Source organism: Cavia porcellus, unplaced genomic scaffold (genome assembly GCF_034190915.1).
Source record: "Cavia porcellus strain 051 isolate PalLab524CR breed Dunkin Hartley unplaced genomic scaffold, mCavPor4.1 scaffold_4, whole genome shotgun sequence".
Lineage (NCBI taxonomy): Eukaryota > Metazoa > Chordata > Mammalia > Rodentia > Caviidae > Cavia > Cavia porcellus.
Window position 1 is genome coordinate 23,537,583 of NW_026947487.1, and position 25,049 is coordinate 23,562,631.

Here is a 25,049-nt window from a genome sequence, read left to right on the forward strand (position 1 = left end):
AAATAGGCATGATCTCTAGTTTTAGCATCATAGGAATTTCGGAGCTTAAAGTAGGGGTTAAAATTCTAAGCCTTTTGGGCCAAATCTGGACACATTTACTTGATAAATGGAAGCAATAATTTTCAACTTTTGGCTTAAAAGCCACTTTCAGAGTCTCTTTTTAAAAGCATGACTGAAATAGGTAAGTGTCTGGCTTATGGAAATACAGCTAGATTATGGAAGCCATGATTTTTGATCAAGTGGAAAAAATATTATTTCATATTGAGTCAGATGGGCCCAAATTACACAAGACTTTGTTTGATGTGGTTTTTGTTTGTTTGTTTTCTAGTGCCGGGTTTTGAACTCAGGACCTCATGCTTGCCAGGCAGGTGCTATGCTGCTGAGCTACATCTCTGGTCCTGATGTGTTTTTAAATGTTACAAAAGGCTGAATAATTGATGGTAGTTTATCAGTGCAACAACCCATCAAGATAGACAACAGGGTAAATACACATGAAGTAGGAAGCCAGCTGGGACATAGTTCTGTTAAGATATGTAATGTACTCACTATCAAGGCAGTGTGTTATGAACAAGTTGCAGTGTATAAAGATTACATCCAGCTGAAGTCTGAACTTGGAAAATTCCTTAGGATGGTTACAACTGGATGACATTCTTAGGGTGCCAAATACTGAACTTTATTAATTCTTAAGCCTTTTTTTCACACTTAATGTCCCAGAAAGTATATTGAATATTGTATCAGACAGCTTCTTCCATAATGGTTACTCAAGAACCAGTTGTGATTCACTTGTTTTTGCAGGTGTATGCATAAACTTGGTCAGAGACCTCCAGTACTTTTATTAAATTATGGCTACTGCTGGCTCTATACTTACTACATTTAATTGCCATTTAAAATATCTTTAAGAAAATTACTGTGTGATTTAGCGTAAGGTTATCAGTTGTGGGAATAGGAGTGAACGGAGAACAAATTTTAAATTTTTATTGGTGAGGGAAATATAGGTTATTAGAACAAGGATTACAATTCCATGTTTTCTTGCAAATAATCCAAATAACTTACTATTCCTAAAACATTGGATAGCTTCAAATAATGTTAAACTCAGTTAAGTTTGACCTCAGTCTGTCTTCATGCTTGATTAAATGATTATTTGACGCAAAGTGGGCAGCTATACAGAGTAAATTGTACCCCAACTTGATGTGTTAACTGGATGTAACCTAATTTAGGAGTGTGCTCTTGTAACCAAGTAATTGAATTCCAGCCAATTACAGGTCACCAACTGATTAGGCTATGTACATGTCCTATAAATGCCTCACCACACATGCACCTATAAGGCAAATGCCAAGTGTAGCCAGTCATGTTGTTTTTAACATCACTTCCATTTTTCTGACAATAACAGAACCTACACAGGTGATAGAGTGAGGCATTCTAACCCAGTCATTCTAACCCAGTTGTGGATCAGAATGCTGCTTGATTCTAAAAAATTTTTCTTGCTCAAATAAATTTTGTTAAATTAACTCATCCCAGTTTTATACAATCAAGCAAAAGTGTGGTTTATTTCAGTTTAAGTTTGAAAAAGGCACCAAGTCCCTCAGAAAATAAGAAAAATGTATAAGAACGAGAGCAATTTTTGAGTTGTCTTATTAAGGCATCAAACATTGATTCATCAAAAACTTGCTGTTTCAGTAATTTTCGAAAGATTTTTGATTTATCAGGTACTTAAAAACTAAAATTCTGGGGGCAGGGAATTTAGCTCAGCGGCATAAGTGCCTGCCTTGCAAGCAGGCAGTTGTGAGTTTGATCCCCGGTACCGATAAAAAGGAAAAAGACCAAAAAAAAAAAAACTAAAATTCTGTGTTGAGTCAAGATAATAGTGATAAATCTTGATGTCTTCGACAATTATCAAAATTTTACTGTGGTATAAACAAGTGGCATGGTACTGTAATAAGCATGCTGCTATATTAATTGTCAAACTTTAAAAGGATATGGGAATAGAATTTTCTCCTATCATGTTATGCATACAAAAAAAGTGGGGCACACAGTCTTTGACTGATAGTCTCAAAAGTTGCCATTAATAGGCAAATGCAGGTTAGTTTTCTGTAAGCTTCTGGTCAAAACTTTTCATTAGTTAGTCAATACCTTGTTTTATATACATTTCTCTTTAAAGACATGATATATATCATTGATTAACTAATATTCTGCTACAGCTAACAGCATTCATAGCTAAAAGCCTCAATAAAGTTTATCCAGATACACTTATTTTCTCTATAAAGTACAGTGTAGTCTTCTTGTACTTATGAACAGGAGGTATCACTTGACCACTATGCTTGGAGACCACTTAAAAACAGTGAAATTGGTAAAAGGCTCAAAAATGAGAGGAATGTAGTTAAATAGATAGCAAAGGGACACTTTTTGTAAAAGCTGAAACAAGAAGACAGAACATTGCCTTTCAACCACAGCTGGGAATTTAAATTTTTTTTCTTTTGCTACTCTGTGCCATGTATGTAAATAGCTGCGAAAGCTCTGCAAGAGTTGATGTAGGAGTTTCAAATAAATGTTAGTAGTAGGAAAACTGGAAATGCAGAAAGAATCAAGGAATAATTAGGAATCTACCAGGCCAGATCATTGTTCTGTACTAGAAAAAAACTCCAAAGTTATGTGGCAAAATCTGTGGATAGAATTTCAAAATTAAGTCTAATGTCACCAAATCTTGGGCCCTATCTCAGCCTTACTGAATCAGAATCTGCACTTCAGGTTTTCTCAGGTGTTTATGTGCACATTCAAGTCTGAGAAATACTGCCCTTCACAGCATCGTAGGTATATCCCTGCTAGATGGAGGAAGTTAAACGATCCTGTCATGGATTGAAAACTGGTGGTCAGTGTAACACCAGCTGACCTGAATCAGCATGATGCTGAGTGGTGGGCCCACACAAGGATTTTTACCAACATAAAAGAGAACTGGAGAAGAAGTTGTTGGTTCTCCATGATGTCGTTGATTCTCCTGTTGTCATTGGTTCTCCTCCTGGAGGAGTTGTCAAGCTTCTTTCCTGATAAGAACATGGCTATTCTTATCATTGGAGGAGCTTGGTACCTCGTGCTTGATGAGGATGGCTGTGGTATTTTTCAAGAGAGCCCTGGTTCTTACTTCAAGCATCTCTTCCTGGTTTCCTGCTGTTTTTAGACTGAATCTCAGATGTCTCTTGGGGTTGCTGCTGCTTATCCCTCTAACATCTCTTTTATTTGATGTCCTTTATTCTACCAGTATATGTAGCTACAACGGAATCACCCCTCTATGGAGAATCCTAGTCTCTGACTACCATCTATTGTCTCTTAAAGGTGTAGTCCAGAAATGCACATTCACCAGAAAGCTCTCTTGATACTCTCTTCCCCTTCAGCTGTGCTTCTCTACCTGTGGATCTAACATACCTCATGGTACCACTACCACATACATACCACAATTTATTGTGATTCTTACCCTCGCATCCATCTTCTCTATTCTATAGTGAAACTCAGTTTTGTGTCCCAACACAACACAATGTCAGTAACCTACATTTTTTTTTGACCAGTAGATTATTAACAGAAATAGAGACATCCTATTTTGAGATAACAGATAAGGCCAACGCATCACTTCCGCGCACTTATAAAGAGGTAACAGGAGCATTACTCTAAGCGTCCTCCTCTGGTTTACGTGCCTTCTGCAGGTTTAGGAACCTCACTGAATAGAACTCAGATCGGCACGCCACCTAACGTCGCTGGCAAACACTGCAAGAACAGGAGGTCGGTGAAGACCACGCGGTCCCAGGCAAGCATGTGGCGCATGCGTAGAATGCGAGCGCTGGGGTTGGCTAGGAAGAGTCCAAGTTTGAGGGAGAGTGCTCTGTGGATTTAGTCTGAAATAGGAACATGGCCCCTATCTCTTCTTCTTTTTAGACGGCATCTTAATTTAAAACATCCAACCTGAGGTGTGCCTCTTCAAGGAGAGGTAAAAGAAGCGAGACGGCTGCGGTTCGCTTCGCCCTTCTGCACTCCTCCCGCCGGGCGGCGGGTTGGACGGACCCAGATCGAGGCGCGCGGGGGCGGAAGCGGCGGCGGCTGTCAGAGCTGGAGAGGGGCCGTGCGCGGTAGCCATGGAGGGTCAGCGCTGGTTGCCGCTGGAGGCCAACCCTGAGGTGAGCCGGCTCGGGTCCAGCTCTGAGGCCGCAGGAGGGGAGAGGGAGCCGGGATGCTGCCGCTGGTCCGTGTCAGTATCGCCCTAAATGGTGCTTTCTGCTTCGTTTCAGGTTACCAACCAGGTGAGTGAGGCGTCTGTAGCCCTGGACCCCGGAGTCCTTTCTGTGCTCTCCGCCAGCTCCCATGCAGGCCTTCACCTCAGCTTGCCCACGGATTTTGGGATTTAACTCGGGCAGCCCCTCGTGCTGGGCTCCCGGCGGGTCCGCCCCTTAAGGCCGTCGCCTTGCCACCTGGCTCCGGGAGATGCTCGCCGCCTCCTCAGCCCCTCCGATGGTGCCGGTGCGCGGCTCTCCTTTCCCGGGGCCTCCGGGTCTGAGGTTTGAGGGACTCCCACCTTGTCTACCTTTCTGTTCTTCCCCGTCCGCTTTGCCTCCTGTTAGTGCCAGATTGCATTATTTCCTTATCCTTGAACCTTTTGGGTGACTAATTTACCAGCACTTAAGGCTCTAAGCTTTGTAAACTCGCCCACCCAGTCCAGGTAATTTCGTCTACCGCCTGCACTGTGAAATCATCTTCCCGTCCTCTCTTGCTTGAGCAAGTCACCTCTTTCCCTGCCACGCCCCCTTTCGTGTTCTGTCTGGCAAAACTGGACATTTAGTTGCTTTTTACGCCATAGAAAACTCAGCTTCGTAGCTCCCACGCCAGTCTTTACCGCCTGCAACTCCTAAAGTTCGTTTTGAGTAGTGAAGATTGAAATTGGAGAGGCAAGAGAGAACATTTTACAGGCACTTGATTAAAAAAACAATAAGTGCTATGAGGTGTGTATTTTGATTTTCAGATATGGCTAGTCTTGTCTTATCCTGTTTCTTCGTTTTCAACAGGTCTTTTATTTTTTTATTACCCTCCTGCTTTTATCATATATGACACACTTTTCCTCCAGATCTTTCTTCTCATTACTGAGTTGATTTTTGTTTTCAAAGTTTGTAGCAAATTTCCAATGTAAAGAATGTAGATAGACTTTATATTAATGTAAGCAGCAACCCCTTTTGTTTCATGTTTTATTATATGATTTTGAAATGACTGTCATTCCCTTATGTCGTAGTACCATAGAATTGTAGTTATTATTTTAATTGTACGTATGAGTAATCTTCTTTCCCCCTTTGTAAATTTGTTGTCCATTTTTTCCCCAACACATTTTGATCCCTTTGTAAAAAGTTAAAAAAAAAATTTTTTTTTGTCTTTTTCCTTTTTATCGGGGATCAAACTCACGACTGCCTGCTTGCAAAGCGGGTGCTTATGCCGTTGAGCTAAATTCCCAGCCCCAAAGTTAAAAATCTTAAAGTCGAGGAAATCTATATTTGTATTTTCTCGTTTATTGCCATAGAAAAAAAAGCATTCAGACCTAATTAAAAATTATTTTTACACCTTTTGAAAAATCAATTTACCACATATATCTGGGTTCTTCTGTTGTATTCATGTATGTGTCAGTTCTTTTACCAGTACCACACTGTTTTGATTAGTGTAGTTAATACTGTAATCAGTCTTAAAAGTCACATAGAGGGAATCTAATTTTTTTCTTTTTCAGAGTTGTTTAGGCTGTCCTAGTTACTTTGTCAATTAGCTTGTCAATTTGTACAAAAATTATAATTTAAAATTTAATTTGATGGCGAACCTGCCATCAAATTATTTTAATGGTATCTATAGTCACATTTTTAAGAAGAGGACTGTCTTTAACCGTATTGAGTCTTGTAATCCATAAAGGAGGTACACGTGATCATTTAATTAGGTCGTCATAGATTTCTTTCATGAATGTTCCATAGTTTCAGCATGTAACTCATGGACATGTTTTGTTAGATATATATCTGTGTAAAGATTTTTGGTGCCTCTGTAAGTGGTATTGTTTTATACATTCAATTTTGAGTCACCCATTGTTATATATAGAAAATCTAATTGATTTTTAAAAATATGTTGGCTTTGTATCTTTGCATGCTGCTGCCTTGCTAAGTTTAGTTTTTGGTTCTAGTGCTCTGGTAACCTTTTTATAGCTGTTTTGGGATTTACTGTATTGATAATATTCTCTATGAATAGATTATTTCATTTCTTGCCTTATTAGACTGGTTAAGATCTTAAGTAGAAAGTTGAATAAGATGAGAGAGTGACATCCTTGTCTTATTCCTGACCTTCAAAGGAAAACATTTACTCTTTCACTATTAGATATAGGTATTTGGTAAATACTGTGCTTTTTAATCAGGCTAAGGAAGTTCTGTTCAATTTTACTAAGTGACTTTTCTACATCATTTGGCATGATCATTTAAAGGAGAAATAATATCAAGTGTACATAAACATGAAAGAGGGAAGACAAACTCATTTTATATGAGTGGCATTACCCTGCCACCAACACTAGACAAGCCATCATAAGAAAAACTGCTAATGAATATGGTTGTAAGAATCTTCAACAAGCTGGGAGTGGTGGCACATGCCTATAATCGCCAGCACTCTGAAAGCTGAGGCAGATAGATCATTGCGAGTTTGAGACCAACTTGGGTTACAAAGTGAGCTCAAGGCCAGCCTGAACTGAATAGCAAGACCCTGTCTCAAAAGGACAAAAACAAAAATCTTCAACAAAATATTTGCACATGCAGAATGACAGTAAATATATAAAAGGATAATACATCATGAACAAAAGCTGCTTATCATGATATTACAAAAGCAGGTTAGTATTTAAAATCATGTGAATAAATTAAAATAATTTTCTAAATGATATTTAGTTGTTTCAATGAAATTCAAGCTTATGTAGCAGCTATTGTTCCTAGGTGATTTTGTTATTATAATGGACATTCACTCTTTCACATTAATTAAATAACAATTTAAGGGCATCTTTTATAATACTAGTTGTTTGAAAGGAACTAGTTATGCTTTGATGATTGATTTTTTTTTTTTTTTTTTTTTTTACTTTTCAATATAGTGGGAAGACAAATCACTAGCAGTTTTGTAAGTGCCACGCAAAATTTAGATGTGGGGGTGGAAATCTCATAGATCGAATAGTAACAGTTGGCTTTTCTGAAGTGATATAAACAGAAAAGGTATAATTTAGTGTATGATTGTGCACTACATCTAGCAGACTTTGGCATGCTTTAATGTAATTTTTTTTTATTAAATAATGTGCCAGAGAATGGGATATATGTACCTAAGAAGTGGTTAGTTTTAGCTAAAATTATTGTTTTTGTTTCTTTATTCTCTGTGTTCTGTGCACAACAGAGAATAGAAAATGAGTAGACATTTAATTAACTGACTTAGAAATTGGGAAATTAATAAATCTTAATAACAATATCCATCCCCATATGTATTTACTTTTTAAAACTTAACAGGACCATAATGCCTTCTTTTGGTCTTTCTCGTTTTTTTATCGGTACCCGGGATTGAACTCATGACTGCCTGCTTGCAAGGCAGGCGCTTATGCCGTTGAGCTAAATCCCTAGCCCCATAATGCCTTCTTGATCTTGATTTCATTCTGTTACCATCTGATATAGTTGCATGCATTATTACATTTACTGTTCATTTGAACAAGTATTTTTGCTGTTATTGTGCATAGTATTATATGAGTGACCATCACATTTACTGTATACAAATTAGTATTGTTAAATACTACCTTATAATGATGTGTCTCAATAGATGTTATAAGCAATGACTTTGTCTTACTGTTAATCTCTTTAAAATTCTATCATAAAGAAATAAGTAAAAGTCAATCATGCTATAGGTTGAAGTTAGAAAAACCAGTAAAGTGATAGAAAAAAATTATTAAACATGTTAAGTTCACCCTTTCTTATAAGTGCAATTAAAAAGGTAAAGGTAGCTTGCAACTGATAGAAAGTTACAGGTAATTAAATATCAAGAGTTACAATTCATTTTAGTTGTATGGTCTGTTACACGGACAGTTATATGTCTATGACCATGCTTGATTTTCTGTGAGATGTTTTCTTTTATATATATTAAGTATTATTATGTTTTAGAACAAATGCTTTTTAATATGGAAGCCTCCTAGAATTATTCTTTAGGGTGATTTGATTGAGGAGGTAACATTATTTAGCATAATATCCAAAGGAAAAATAAAGACACTTTAGTGTAAGTGTCCTATTTAGTGTAGCTGTTTAAAGTTAGAAAAAGGATGAGAAGTCATCTGCTGGATTATCAATATACAATAATTTTCTAATTAGTGGATAACATCATGGGGGAAAAACATGGTACCCTGTCCTCTAGCTACTGCTTGGTTTCTGTTCATCACTTTGTAAACTTTCCACAAAGAATTGTCCATAGCCAGTGTACTACCGTATCCCATTCTCTTGTGTTTGTTTCTGTCTAATTTACTCCGATCCCCACCATTTCATAATAACTATTTTTATTAGGCTTACTACTGACCTTTTCCAGACACAGTGGTCACTTTTCTATCATATTTTTTGATCTCTCGTAGTATTTGGTGTTGTAAGCTATTCCTTCCTTTTTGAAACATCAATCCCTCCCCTTTTTTTTGGCTTCTCTGATAATCCTGATTTTCCTAATTCTTTGATTGCTTCTCAGATGGTCTTCATTAAGTCATTTTCTTTCTACCCTCTAAGGAGTTCCTCAGGGTTTTATCCTATACTACTAATCGTTTTTTTAAAATTGTGGTGCTGGGGATCGAACCACTATTAATGTTTTCTGTGTGCAATCCCACTCTAGCAGTGTTTTCTGTTATGTAGCTTTAATAACATCAGCCATAACAAAGTTGACATTGTGTTTTTCTAACCTTTGGTTTCACCATATTAGAAACCTATATACCTTTACAACTTCTTTGGTATCTCTTTCAGAAGGCCTCATGGATCCCTTAAACTTAATATGGACACAAATCTGAATTTTTCATCCACCTTCTCCCCCCACCACCACCCCCACTACTGGGAATCAAACCAAGGGCTTTTTCACTGAGCTGATCTCCATGCTACCCCATCTCCTTACATTTTTTGAGACAAGGTCTCACGCAAGTTGCCTAGGCTGGGCTTGGAATTACAATTCCTGTAACTTGGCTTACCAAAGTGCTGGAGTTACAGGTACACTATTCCTAGATAAACCCATTTCTTTTCCAATCTTTCAAAGGCTTTGCCACCTATCCACTTCTCAAGTCAGTATTAGTGAGCCTTCTGACTATGCTATTTTTTTTTTTTTTTTACCAGTACCAGGAATTGAACTCACAACCACACACTTGCAAGGCAGGCGCTTATGCCACTGAGCTAAATCCCTGAAGAGAACATGGTTGTATACACATATGATTTCTTGGGTTAAAATATATGCTGTGCTTTATTCTAGTTCTGAATCCATGAGCAGTTATCTAATCTCTTTTTACGTATCTGAATTTCTTCACTTCTAATAATCCATCCTAATTTTGTGAGCTTATTGTAAGGGTTAAATAAATTCCCACATGGAAAATATGTACAACAATGTCTGGAACAGGTATGCACTATATAGCTGTTTTTTTCTTCTTACCTAATATTCAGTTGACCTGAAAATCTTTTAGATTCTTCTTTCATAATATGGCCTAATTCTGGCCATTCTTGTCATTTCAGCTACTACAGTTCAAGCCACTGTCACCCTTAGTTTGGACAATGGCTTTAGGTTTTCAACTAGTTTTGCTTCTCTCCCTGCCTGCCTAGAACCTGTTCTCCATATATGCCCAAAACAATCTTACATAAATCACATCTGTGATTCCCTGTTTAAGACACACCAGTGGTCCTCCACTCCTTTTCATTAGAAAACAATGCAAGCTTCTTACTGTGATCAGATGAGGTATATTGCTCATTTCTGCTAGTGCTGTGTTGCAGGCTTGAATGCCACACGTGTTCCTACTTAAAAGTCTGATTTACTTATCCTTTGAATCATTCTACTCCAGATTGCTTCATAGCTGCTGCTTTTGTGTCATCTATGGCTCAACTTTTGAGTCATCTGCTTAGTGAATCTTTCTTTGATGACACAGCTAAAGTATCTCTTTAAATCTCTATATTATTCTATCTTACTTGCTTTATAATACTTCCTACCTTGTGAAATGATCTTGTTAGTTTATGTGTTTACTTTTTTATCTTATCACTAAAATGTATCTTCTGTGAGAATAGGGACACGTCAAGAATAGTGCTTAGGGGCTGGGGATTTAGCTCAGCGGCATAAGTGCCTGCCTTGAAAGCAGGCAGTCATGAGTTCGATCCCTGGTACCGATAATAAACGAAAAAGACAAAAAAAAAAAAAAAAAAAGAATAGTGCCTGGATTATAGGAGCCTTTAAGCTATTGGTTTTTGAAGAATGAATATGTCTTCTGCTGCTCCTTTTCTGCTACAGAACACCTTTCCCAAGATTATCTTTAATGTGGTCATTAATCTTTTACCTTTTTTTTTTGGTACCAGGGATTGAACTCATGACTGCACGCTTGTAAGGCAGGCGCTGATGCTGCTGAGCTAAACCCCCAGCTCCTTACCTAAATATTTTAGTGAGGAATATCCTATCTCAAAAGATGGTTTTAAAAGTTACAATTATGAGAATATTACATACACAAATTTCTTTTTACTAAAACTAAATTTGTTTTCTTGTAACTTCTTCCAATTGTTTGTCAGTCCTCTCATGTAAAACAGTAACTCTAATTGCTCTACTTCAATATTTCTAAAATATCTAGGAGCAGGGACCCAATAATTTAAGTCTTCTCTGAATAAGCCCATAATCTTTAGCTCTGTGTCTTCCAAAACCTCATCAGTTCTGTTCACTTTCCTTGGGACCCTCATTTCTTTGTCATTGGCTTTTATAAAATAATGCCTTCCAGAGTTGATATTCATCATGAATCATTTCCTTTGGGTCCAGTGGAATGTTCCTACGTTATCTTGAATGATGCTTCTTTTAAAGTAAAGTAGCATTGCATCACCTTTGTGGATATACTTTGTCATTAGTCCATATTGGACCTGCAGTAAAGTAAACCTTTTTTCTTAATTTACACAGAAAACATTTTTAGTGTTTCCCCATTCTGGATTCAATTAGTTTTATTTTTATTTGTCTTATTTTTTATTCAATCTATTAGAATTCATTTTTGCTAGTTTCCAAGTTACAGTTTCTCATTTAACTTTTATTCTGTTACTATACCTCGCAATTACTACTAATGTACTCCTCTGATAGTAATATAAAATAGATAAGTATAATTTCTATCATAATTTAAATAATAAAGTAGTAAGAAGATAGAATCTATGACTGCCCCAAGCAGCCCAGTAAGGGCCAGAGAGAAGCTGGAGGGGAGAGAGTAGGCTCAGTGGTAGAGTGCATGCTTGGCTAGGTTCAATCCCTAGCCCCAAATGCAAAGAAGAAAAAAATAAATAAACCTGAAGAAAAACACAAAAAGACCAGAGGAGGGGTAAGTGGGCAAGCTGCGGCCGCTCCAGGGCGAGAACCACCCAGCGTCTCCCGAGATCCGAGCCATGTTAGAACTTAGGGTGCTGGGAAACCAAGCAACCAGCCCACCTCCCTGTACATGGCCGTGAGCGCACCCCCCCACCCCCCCGCAAATGGGAGCCAGAGATCTGATCATCTCTTCAGAAGTTGACCATAATACAATATAGCAAATAAGGGGGATTTCCTTCTACCATGTCTTTGAAGGTAAATATTTTTATCACTGTTTTGCTTTGTTCTGATTAATGGTATTGCTCTATTCAATGTTCTGTTTTGATAAATTCTTTTTTTCAAAAAAATTTTTTTTAACTTTATCGGCACTGGGGATCGAACTCATGACTGCATGCTTGCAAGGCAGGTGCTTATGCTGCTGAGCTAAATCCCCAGCCCCTGTTTTGATAAATTCTATATTCTGTATTTCACTTGATTTTGCTATACCTGATTGAAAGAACAACTATCAAAATAATAAATAATTAAAAAAAAAAGAAAAAGAACAGAGGAGAGAAAGGGTTTATAGCTCAGCGGCGTACGTGCCTGCTTGGCAAACATGAAGTTGTGAGATCAATCCCCGGTACCAAAAAAAAACAAAAAACCACAGAAAGTGGTTTTAGAACAAATTTGAAAAGAAAGTTAAGTTTGTGCTTTTCTTTCCTTCTTGAATTCAACTGAAAAAATGAATTTATTGTAAGATAAAGGTAGGGACTTAGATTTTTTTGCATGGTGAAGTCTAGTTTGTATATAAGAAAGCCTAGAAGGAATTGATAGTTATACCCCCTTTTAGAATCAGAGTTTTCTAAGTTTATTAAGATTCTTTTATGGCTACATATAATTTATAAGTGATGTTTCTTAACTGGACAAAATTTTAGAGACGTTATGTAATTTAGTGAGTTAATCAGCATGTTTTGGTGACTGTACTCTATTACCTAGTTTTTAAACTAGAAAAGCCAGAAGACTGATATTGAAGGTTACAGGTGCTTCATATAAACAGGGTGCTCCTAATTGTGTACCATCTCTACAAAAGAACTACCCATACATAATATTTTTATGAATAGTCTGGAGTTTTGTGGGGGTACTTTATAGGTTTAAGACTGTAAAAATGTCAATTTGAGTTTTCTCCCAGTTTTATCAATATAAATAAGATTATATATGTATGTTTTGTTTTATAACTTAAAAGTGATACACAACTGTTTTACAAATAATATTTTTAAAATATTAGAAAACAAAAAGTTGAGTTTTAATTGCAGTTCACATTTTAGAGAAGTTTTTTCTGTCTTAGATTTTCATATGATCTTTTAAGTATAATTGCAGAAGTAAAACATTTTTGTAAGTCACTTTTTAAAGTGAAGTAAATGGAAAGACTCACCTGTGCCACTTCCCAGAAGTCTTAATAACTGCTTTCATTGTTTATATATGATGACTTCCAATAAATTTGACTCATGGCAGTATGGAGCCAGCAGCTGTAACTAACTTACTTAATAGATATTAGTCAGACTTCTTTATAACTATCATTTGATTTGTGATAGGAGTAACAAGTTAAGAAAAGTTTTATTCTTGTTAAAATATCGTCATTTTATGACTTACTTTAATGCAGTATGTAATCATTCTTTGGGTCCTCAGTTGGATATTTTAGTCTCACTATGGCCTGTGCCTTTGGCTCTTGGTACTTATACTTGTTAGCCTTGGCCAATATAGAGTAGATTTGTAGGGGATTCCCTATGTAATAACTTATGGATTTTTGTCCCAGTTGCTTTTTCACTAAAATGTTTATTACTTTTAGTTTGCAAACACAAATATGGAATTATGCTATCATTTGTACCATCTTGTTGTATAACTTTATAGTATGAATATTATGTGGGTCCATAAAGTTAACACATTTAAATCTAGTCAAGGTTTAGGATATTTTTCCTTAATTATACTATTTAAGGTCCCAGGCCCGTAGTATTGAGAGTTGACTAAATAAATGCCAGATGTTAGGTTGGCAGCCAAGTGCATCTTTCTTACCTTCTTAATTGATACAAAAAGATATACTTACATTTATGTATATCAAATGTTCATAGTGAGATAGGCTTAGTTTGCATGTAGACATACAAATAGCTGGTTATCTATTAAAATAGAGAGGTACTCAGTTAAGAAATATGACTTGGATATCTGTAGTTTGGCCAGGTACAGTGCTAAGCAGTGAGATTAAAAAGAGGAATAAGAATTCTTTCCCTTGACTGCAGTCAATTTTTATTCTTTTTTGTTTTTTAGATAGAGTTAAATATTGGGGAAAGCATAGCATAGGAAATTTCGAGGAAGTAGAGAAAGGAAAGGGAAGTAGTTAAGAATGGTAGTTAAGGGGTTGGGGATTTAGCTCAGCGGCATAAGCACCTGCCTTGCAAGTAGGCAGTTGTGAGTTTGATCCCCGGTACTGATAAAAAGGAAAAAGACAAAAAAAAAAAAAGAATGGTAGTTAATTAAAATTTGAAGTAATGAGTAGGAATCAGATGAGGAATAGATAAGTTAGAAGAGTCCGTTGATTTCCACTGTCTAAAGCTATTGTAGGCCATGTAACTTGGCATAGGTATAAACCTAATAGATACGAAACACGTTCTGCTAAGTGAGGTTCTTAAATTGAGGACTTTTCTGGTGAAGTATATCTAGGACCTTGTTTTGACCACTAATATTGACCATTAAAGTAGAGTCTGTTCTATAGACAAGAGACATGAAAGAATACGGAAAGTAACAGGCAGAGCCTGCCTAGTAGCTTCTGGTTATGTAGAAGATGAATAACACTCAGTATGGCATCACCTCTACTGGTTTTGCAAGATTTCATTTGATAATCTAAATGCATTTGATCATTCTGGGAAAAATGCCTAAAGGTTTTTTTATTTGTTTGTTTGTTTGTTTTGTGGCAGTAATGAGGACTGAACCCAGAAAGTGCTAAACTATATCACAGCTTTTTATCTTTTATTTTGAAACAAGGTATTGCTAAATTGTCCAGGCTGGGCTTAACCTTGTGATTCTCCTGCCTCAGTTCTGAGTCACTAGGATGAAAATTGTGCACTGCCCCCATTACCACCCGTAAGTGCAGTGTTTTTAAAATTTCAGGTAATGCTAGACCAGTAGATACCAGTTGTTTTGCCAGATGTAGAGTGGCAGTGAACTTGATTTGGAGGCCAGTTGTTTGCTTCCAATTTCCAACATTTTCTGGTATTCACGTGTCACAGGATTTTTTCTTGCTTTTGATTATATTTCCCTTTTCCCATTCATATAATTCTTAACTACCATATGTGTCTGTTTTTAAACAAGCATCATTTTTGAAATATAGGGTAGATTGTGTTCACCTTCTGCTGTACTAAATTATCCTTACTTATAAGAATTTAGATTCATTTACTTAAAAATCAAGAACTGGAAATGAGTTCAGTAGAAATTTAACATAGCAGGGGCTGGGGATTTAGCTCAGCAGCATAAGCGCCTGCCTTGCAAGCGCATGGTCGTGAGTTCGATCCCTGGTACCGGTAAAAAAAAAAAAAAAAAAAGTTTAACATCGCTTGGCCATTTTGTATTTGCTGAAATCAAATTACATTCAACTTCAAAGTAACAGATAAGAGGGAGTTTACATGTTAGGAATTTTAAGTGTTTATGTGATATACATGAACTATTACCTCTTTCTACTTTGTGGAAAAACTGCTTTACTGCGTTTACCTCAACCCCCCAATTTATCATGGTATAACTGACAAAGATTGCATATATTCATTTTATACACCTGATGTTTTGATATATATACTGCTTTGTTTATTATTGCATGTTACTAAGCATCAGTAATATTTTTATTACTTTTTGTTTTTTACATTAGAAACAGTACATATATATTGGTCATTTTCTTGTTAACACTATAATGTTTTCTGTTGTTGTCTGTTTTGTTTTCTTTTACTAGTTTCTCAAACAATTAGGTCTACATCCTAACTGGCAGTTTGTTGATGTATATGGGATGGATCCTGAGCTCCTTAGCATGGTACCAAGACCAGTCTGTGCAGTGTTACTTCTTTTCCCTATTACAGAAAAGGTAATTGTTAAGTAAAATTTAACTTTCTGGTAAATACAAAGTTTGTTGTTATTGTTGAGTTTAAAACACAATTTTTAAGAACAGGTAGTACCTTATTACATAAAATTAGACAATCTAGGAACCAAGAAAATGTTAAATTTTTATTAAAGAAATTGATATTTAGATTTTTATTTATAATTGACAGTAAAGCCATAAATTACTCTTCTAATGTCAGATTGTTTCTTTTTTTAACAAACTATAGTTAGTTTGGGGCTGGGGATTTAGCTCAGCGGCATAAGCGCCTGCCTTGCAAGCAGGCATTCGTGAGTTCGATCCCTGGTACCGGTAAAAACGAAAAAGACAAAAAAAAAAAAAAAAAACCTATAGTTAGTTTGGGCTAGAGTTACAACAAAGTATATATATATATGTGTGTGTGTGTGTGTGTGTGTGTGTGTGTGGTGTATGTGTGTGTATATACACTTTGGAAATTGTAAGTATTAAAATGATCTTAAATTTGTATTGTAGGTATATCAACAAAAATGTCAAAGTTTTCAAAACTGTACTTTATGAAATATATTTATAAAAATCTGCTTTTTATTGATAGAAGGTAGGAAAACTGATGCCATGTGTTACATTGTTTTCAAAATAAACTTGACTTGAGTAAGCATCATTAAATTTAACTACATTTTGGCAGATTTAGGATATGTTGGGGATAATAAATAGCTATCCTTACATCCCTACATTAAATATTAGTCTTTGCTTCGAGAATGATTGTGTGTGCACGTGGGTGTGAATGTGTATAATGGAGTGAGGACTGTAAAGTGCACTTTTAAACTGCTTTTGAGTCTCCTGATTTTTCTTTTTAAATTTAGAAACAGTAATTAATATTAGTTCAGAGTTTGTAAAGACTGGAGAATAAATAATAAATGCTTGGAAAGATATGGGAGAAATGAGGTGCTGATGACTTAATGTTGCATATTCAAGGAGTCTTATTCTTCTGGAACAAATGGAACCAAATCTTGTAGGAATTAAGGATTAGGCTTGTTCAGACCTAGAAATTCTAGGGTCATTTTCATTGTGCCATAAACTAATTAAACTAAGTTGAAGATAAATAACATTGAAAAATTGTCTCTTCAACTTAAGGATTCTAAGAAACAAAAAAAAATTACATTTCTTCATATTTGTTATTTGTTACAGTCATAGACATTTTAGAGTTTTTCTTAATAATTATTTAGCATTTGACCAAACTATTTTAATGGTGAAGTTGTGATTATTTAAAAACAAAAACTTTAGTTTATTCTTATTTCAGTATTATTTTTTACGTTTTTAATTATGACAATAAGCCAGTAGGTAACTATCCCAAGATTCCAGTTGTAAACAGTGGTAAATAATTGAAAGGGAGAAAAAATCAGTTGCTTACAGCTTAGGCTTTCTTACCCAATGTGATATGTGTGCAACATGATCTATATCTGAATTGGAAATTTCTCCATCTAGTGATTTTCCTGACCTGTCCCATCCTACTAGAGGATTGACTTAGGGGCACTCTGCCACTGAGTTACATCTCCAGCATCTGGGTGGCAGGGAGAGTGGGCAATGTTTCACTAAGTTACCCATGCTAAGTGTGAACATGTGATCCTCTTAACTCAATTCTCAGGTGACTGGGATTGTAGGCATGTGTCACCATGCCCAGCATGACTGACTTTTTTTTGGTTAAAAAAAAAAATTAGATGTTTGGGCCAGGGATTTAGTTTAGTGGCACAAGCACCTGCCTGGCAAGTACAAAGTTGTGAGTTCGATCCTTGATATTCCATCCCCCAAATTAGATTTCTATCTCCTTCATTTAGTCAGTCATCCTTGTTTACAATGCGTATAATCATCAATAGGAATTCTCTTAACCTTAACCCATCAAAACTGAAAAAACCTGTTGCCTTATTGCTAGCCAGAATACAATTCTAAAGTAGGTACTTATACCTACATAAGTGGAGAATTTATATTACATGTAAGCATAAATACTTATACATATATTTATACTCATTTATAAGTTCTACTTTGAAGTTAATTTTTTGTGGGTTCCATTAATCAAACTTAGGACCTTGTGCTTTCCAGGCAGACACTGTGCCACTAAGCTATATCCCCAGCTCTAATTTTAAAGTTTGATGTGGTGTTGTGAATGGTTTAAACATACTAAGAGCAAAGGGACTATCACAGATTCTTCAATACCCTTTCAGTGAAGTCAGTTATGGTATTAGTATTTCAAGTATGTTCCTTGTAATAGCCTCCCTGGCTGTTGAAATTGTAGATGTGGGTGCTGCCATTTCTGGCGTTGAGTCCTTTTTAATATGCTGTTTTATATGTCTTATATACCTGTGTCATATTAGACTATTGACTTTTTTTTTAATAGTATGAAGTATTCAGAACAGAAGAGGAGGAAAAAATAAAATCCCAGGGACAGGATGTTACATCATCAGTGTATTTCATGAAGCAAACCATCAGCAATGCCTGTGGAACAATTGGACTGATCCATGCTATTGCGAACAATAAAGACAAAATGCACTTTGGTAAATGTTTCCTTATTACTGTTTTTTCCCCCTTAACATGTTAACTACATTGAACGGTAGAGGGTGCTCTAATCCTTTTTTCAACCTATAAAATAAAGCATTTCCTTCCCATCATCTTCTTTTGTAATCTGCCTTTCTTCTGAGCTGCCTTTCCAGTCCTGTTTTTCTGTTTTATTTTAGACAAGATTATGTGCATTCAAGGTGGTATGTCATATACTTTATATTTTATTTTAAATATAACATCCATTCCATTCCTGTTTATGGTTGATAAACAAGATCACAAAATGAACATATAATTTAAGCTCTATCATTTATATCAAGATATATTCCTAGTTTATAAGTGATAGGATTTTCTCCAAAGAGCAAGTAGCATACTTGTATTATTTTTACTTGTCAGTTTCTATGATAGCATGCTGTTTTAATTATATCTCTTGATATTCTCAGAATCTGGATCAACCTTGAAAAAATTCCTGGAGGAATCTGTGTCAATGAGCCCTGAAGAGCGAGCCAGATACTTGGAGAACTATGACGTCGGTACCTCCTTTTCTAATCAAATTATAAGGAAAATTTTGTGTATTGTAGAGTCTTTTGTGGGGTGGGAGTCTTGAAACTGTGGTTTTGAGAAATTAGATTTTTCCTTATCAGATAAAAAAGATATTTTCTACCTTTCAGTTAACTGAAGTAGATGTAAATGTTGACAAATTGCTACTTCTTTTCTCTGTCCAAAGCTGAATGAGCTAATAAAAAACTTGCAAATTAAGAAAATACGTTATGATACACTATTCCTTACCTCTCATTCCCTATCATAAATATATGCCTGGCATGGCAATATCCTATGTGTTTTTCACTGGGAATTTGAAAGAAGACTAAAAATAAAAGACCCCCCTCCTCAAAAAAACCCAAAGGACTAAAGGCAACCTTAAACCATACTCTTATTTCAAGAGTAATAGTCAGATCATATAATTTAGTTTTAAATAGTTGCATTTCTATCGAGCTGTTTGAAAAAAAAATTTTAAATCTACTATCTTAAAAATTGATTCTTTGGGCTGGGGATTTAGCCCACCGGTGCCTGGCAAGCACAAGATCATGAGTTCAAGCCCCACTACCAAAAAAAAATTGATTCTTTGTCAGGCAAGGTGGCACATGCTTGTAATTCCAGCACTCATGAGGCTGAGGCAGGAGGATCATTGTGAGTTCAAGACCATCCTAGGCTTCATAGTGACTCCTGACCTATACAGTAAGACCTTGTCTCAAAAAAAAATTCTTTTTTTGTCTTTTGTTAACATTTTATAAAATTTATAAATTCTTTGAAATTATAGTCCACATATAAATTATTTGGCTAAAACAATGCTTTAGGCAGAATTTATGTCTTATAAATGATCATGTTGTTTAGCATTCCATTATGCTTTGATTATTTCAAATTAAAAACTGTAAATTTCATAAAACACCTTTATTTTATGTTATAAAAAAGCAATATGAAAATTATCAGTGATTCTAACAATGAGGAGATAGCTACCATTAATACTTTATGGGGTATGTATATATCTATACATAATATTTTAAAATAAAAATTCGATCATACTGTAATACTGTTTTATAACTTGTTTTTTTCAGGAGCATATGTTTATAATAAGTAATATGTTTGCTTATCACAAATATTTTTTTTTTTAAGTTTTTTTTTTGGTCTTTTTTGTTTTTATCGGTACCAGGGATTGAACTCACGACTGCCTGCTTGCAAGGCAGGCGCTTATGCCGCTGAGCTAAATCCTCAGCCCCCACTTATCACAAATATTAGTTACGTGCCAATAACTATGTTTGACATTATCATTTGATGACTACAAGTTTTCCATTAGATACTGTTTTATTTAATCAAAAAAGTATTACTAGAAATTTAATACCTTTCACTTTTCAGTATTTAAAAAATACTGCAGTATGCATAATTAACTAAATGTTTGCAAATATCCTTAATTATATATAATTGTGAATAATTAAAATAGATGTAAACTCTTAGCAGAGAAATTGCTGGATCAAGCAGTTGCATGTCTTTAAAGCTTTGATACTTATTGCTAAATAGCAATTCATAATTCATAATAGCAATTCATAAATACAATTCATAATTGTACTTTCACCTGTAATTTACCTTTAGGTCCATTTGTCTTCATCTTTGCTCTAATGGGTATTATAAGAGAGCTGTTTGGGTTTTTTTTAATGTTTAGGAAACAAAAATTCTCTAGCTTCTGATCAGTGCATACTTTTTGCTCTACAATACTAAAATTTCCTACTAAAAATGTATGAATAAGGGATAAATACAGCCAGAGCTGCAAAGCATCATGGAACTTGGAGAAACAGATGAGACAAGCTTCTCAGACTCTATCTGTGGGATGCTCACTTTATTGTATTCTCAAGTGAATAAAGTGTTGTTAATTCTAGTGACTAAGTTAAATGACCTCTAATATTACAATGTTATAAGTAGGTATTTCCCAGTTTTCAGAGATTTATAGCTTAGAAAGTACAGCAGTTCATTTGGTTATATAGGTAGCATTCTTCTATACCTAGTATTAAATTATTCCTAAATTTACTCCATTTTTTTATTAATAAGTCTTTAGATGTTAAAATTTAGCTTTTTTTGTTATTTTCATTTAAAAAGTTGGATATGGTCATTTTTTTGCTATAAATACCTTGTATTATTTTACAGGCTATTCGAGTTACTCATGAGACCAGTGCCCATGAAGGTCAGACTGAGGTATTTCACATTTAAAAAATTTTTTTCTTGCAATATGTAAATTTAAGTAGTATTATTAGGGCATGTATTTTTACAAAATTACTTGATCATTTTTCCTTAGAGAATTTACTTATTAAAAAGCAGTCACATAATAGTAGCTAAAGAAATGCTTGGACAAGCTTTTACCATGCTACTTTGGTATGTGTCTTAGTTTAATCCTTTAGACAGGAATTTGCTCTTGCTTTGGCTAGCAGCCTCCTCCTTCCTTTGCCTTGCATGATTTTGAGGAAAAAAATACCTGTACATTTAGACAAACTCTGTGATGCTCTTTACACTTTTAGACTGTTCTTCCACTTTACTTTTCCTTTCTGCTTGCCTCCTTTTTAATTGTGTGGGTTTTTCTCATTCTTTCTTTCCATTTCTTCTTTTCTTTAACCTGCACTGTACCATTCTTGAAGGAATTTTTTCAGAAAATATTTTAGTCAAAATGAATAGAATTAAAACTATTTGGTGTATTTATAGCACATTTAAGTGTTGATAGAAGAGAATTCTACACACTTTCTCATGTGCAGGGTAACATTGCCTTTTTGCGTTAAACATACTTGAAATGTTACCTGATTTTAAAACAATGATTTTAAATATATTATATTCAAGGAATACTTTTTAAGGAGAAAATAGTTTGATGCTTTGATATAAATAGTTTTTCTTAGATCAAGGTAGATAACTGGAAGTTTATAAAATCATTTAGGAATCAAAATGTTAGTTCTCCCAATGATTACATCAAACTTTCTTGCTGGGTCTCAAGCACTGCCTTCTTTTCTTTTTTTGGGGGGTGGTTGGGGGGGAGTATACTGGGGATTGAACACATGACCTTGCACTTACCAGGGAAGCACTTGAGCCACAGAGCTAAATCCCCAGCCCCGAGCACTACTTTCCAAGGTGTGGAATACCGTTTTTTACTAAGTTTACACCTGCAAACACACATAAGTGGGAGGTTGGAAATTAATGAAATACTTTTTTGTGTGTTGCCTTTTGTGATTCTAAAGTCAGTTTGGTTTGAAAATTTACGTTAAAATTTTATGATAAGGAATCAGTATAAGATTATTATAAGACATAAAATACTATAATAAAGCAGTTAAATGCTTTACATATACTCATTTCAGAAATTTATCTTTATACCTTTCTTTGCCTTGTACTAGGAGCGTTGCCCAAATTTTGGCTTTAACTGCCTCTTTTTGGTGATGTTCATGTTAACAATTTAAACTTTTTTATTGTTCACGATCTTGAATGCTCCTTAGACGTCACCTGAATACTCACCAACATTTTAGAATGCAGTTGTTCATATTTGAGCTTATCTCTGTTGTAAGCCTCTTGGTGCTATTATTTTTTTCTTTTTCTTATATCCATTTTGCCTATATAGCTGATCAAATACAAAATTTATTTCAACTTCTGATTTGTAAGGTCAGCTTCATATGTAGATTCTTAATCTTGATTCTAATTCTCATCCATTTTTAACTAATAAGATTAGATTACCTTTCTTAAAATGAAACCCAAACTAATTGGTTACTCAAATTTTTTAGGGCTTTCTGAATGTAGTGATTCATAGGGTAGATGGAGTAGCAGTAACGATTTTTGGTAGACTTTTTCAAAATGTGCTCACCCAAAAGTTAACTCTTTTGTTTCTTTCATCTTACAGTAAGAATTACTAATAGAATAAACCATTTTTTGATATAGCTCTAAAAAGGTAGTATTGGATTGAAAAAAGTGTTTGAATATCATTCTTCAAGCCTGTGCTCAATTTCAGCCTCTTCAGTTTAGTTGCCTTCAAGATTCTCCTTGCTGTGGTCTTTCTTTTTGCTCTGTAAATATTTCTCTAGAAATATCCCTTATTTTACTATTGCTCTTCTTTATTTCTACAGTTCCCTCTTTCTGAACATATTTCTTTGCTCAATCTCTGCATTCTTCAGAACTCATTATGTACATGCACTCTCAGTACATGCACACATGTACTAACAGAAAAGTCAGCCTGAGAATTACCTTCTACATGAAGTAATTATCAGACTTGGATATATTTTATCTCATATGAACTTTTTATGTAACTCCTCCATCTATTTGTATTTTAGCTGTTACTTTCATATTCTTACATATCTCTTTTACCTATTTTTTTTCACAAATTAGCAGCCCTGAAAGTAAGATATATTTTAAAATTGATTTGCCTGCTATTATTCCTGTCACAGTGGCACATAAAATGATGATTCTTTTCATGAATAGTGTTATAACTTAATTAAATATGGCATCATATGATATTATATCTTCTTATTGTTGTTAACTTGGAATTGGTGTCTAATTCATTTGTACATACTCTGCATTATCCAGTACCATTCCTTTCATATAGGCACAATACATATTTAGTCACCAAAATTAGGTCAAAATCACATTCCCAGTTGTGTAAGAAATTTTTTAGAAAGTTCCAAATCTTAGTTTCACTATAGTCCCCTGAATAAATAAAACATATTTCTTAGCTTTTGTTTCTCAATAGGATACTGTTAACATTTTGGTGCAGTTTTTCATTGTGTAGAACTGATTTGTGATTCCAAGATGACTCTGATGGCATTCCTAACTATATGTTAGCGACTTCTAGTTACTGAAGAAAAGCCCACAGAATGTATTTTCAAATCTATTAACCAGCTCAAACATCATTCTCAAGGACTGTTTTTCAGATCACCTTATTTCAGGTTCATTTGTTCTTTGTGACCTTAAGAGTCTTTGATATATTATTGTCATTGCTTTTTATATCACAGCATCTTGATTTTTGTCAGTACCTGCAAAATACTGGGTCAGTCTATTTGGGCTGCCATCACAAAGCACTACTGTGACTTAAATAATAGAAATTTACTTTCTCACAACTATGGAAGGTAGAAGTCAGGGTGACAGTGGGTTGGTTTCTAGTAAGGCGTATTTTCTTGGCTGGCAGACAGCCATTCTTACCATTTCCTTATGTGCTTTTTTCTGTGTGTGTGTGTGTGTGTGTGTGTGTGTGTGTGTGTGTGTGTGTGTGTGTGTGTGGAGAGAGACAGACGGATAGACATGAGGCTGGTCTCTTTCTCTCCTTAAGGGAAATCCAGTCCTATTGGATTAGGGCCCTTTCCTCTATGACCTATTTCAAATACATTCACAGTGGAGATTAGGAACTCAATATAGGAATTTTAGATAGTTCAGTTCATAATACTGTCTTTGTATTTCTTTACAAGGCAGTAGCCTTCTGGGTGTATCCCTCTTCTTTGTGGAGTTGGCACTTTCTTGAATCTTTCTTCTTGTTATAAAATTACTTGTGAAATTGTCTCACCTTAGAAGTCATTTTTTGGGGAAGCCTGTTAACATCTTCAGTTCACCTTCTTTATTTTCTATCATAAAACCATATTTTTCTTCCTAATCTTTTAAAATAATTATAAGATTCTTTTTTTGGTTATTCTGATGTGTAGTGTATAAGACTCAGGAAACATGGACCCTGTTTGTCAGGTTCACTTTGAATCCCGAGGACTGTCTTGGACATAGGCAGGCATCAGTAAGAAACTACAGAGTGTGGGGATAAGAGTATAGGATGTAGGGTTTTCACTTGTTACCTTAGACAAAGTATTTTGCTTAGTGTAAGACAGAGAATATGATTCACCTAATGGGATTGCTATGAGGGTTAGTGAACTGCTTAAAGTAATGTCTGCATTTTTAATGGGCATTCAGTATTGTGCTAATTTTATTTTACAAGTTGTTAAGTAAAATAAATTTGAATGGCAGATAAGAAGGGAGGCATGGATTTTATAAACAGCAGCGAGCCCCACCAGAGATGGTGTGTTTAGCTTTAGCATATTGACTCTAAGGTGAGACTCTGAGGTTATCTCTCTGGGAGTGTAAAGTTCAGGGGGATCTGTGTCGTGTTTTAGTAGTACTTTTGTTTTTAGTAGTTTGTGTTCAGTACAGGGAGAACAGTGGTGAGCCAGCAATAAATACCAACAGTAAATCCCTGGGCCTTCTAGGTGTTGAAGAAATGGTAAAGGAAGAATAGGAGCCAGTAATAATACAGTATGGTAGAAATTGCAGTCATCACTGACATCATTGGTTTTCTGTCAACCTTTTCTTT

At 35.2% G+C, this 25,049-nt stretch overlaps 1 protein-coding gene across 2 annotated transcripts in view; it reads left to right on the forward strand.

Moving 5' to 3' along the window:
• The first annotated feature begins 3,921 nt into the window (after nucleotides 1–3,921).
• Uchl3 (ubiquitin C-terminal hydrolase L3) overlaps nucleotides 3,922–25,049 on the forward strand; it is a 53,076-nt gene continuing 31,948 nt past the window's right edge. The window contains exons 1-5 of one of the 2 annotated variants that reach the window (XM_063246851.1): nucleotides 3,922–4,283; nucleotides 15,527–15,655; nucleotides 18,036–18,192; nucleotides 18,637–18,722; nucleotides 20,888–20,935. In XM_063246851.1, the coding sequence (XP_063102921.1) occupies nucleotides 4,248–4,283; nucleotides 15,527–15,655; nucleotides 18,036–18,192; nucleotides 18,637–18,722; nucleotides 20,888–20,935 (456 nt within the window). In that variant the 5' untranslated portion in view covers nucleotides 3,922–4,247. The remainder of the gene's footprint in view (nucleotides 4,284–15,526; nucleotides 15,656–18,035; nucleotides 18,193–18,636; nucleotides 18,723–20,887; nucleotides 20,936–25,049) is intronic. The other variant, XM_063246852.1, reaches the window with a different exon arrangement.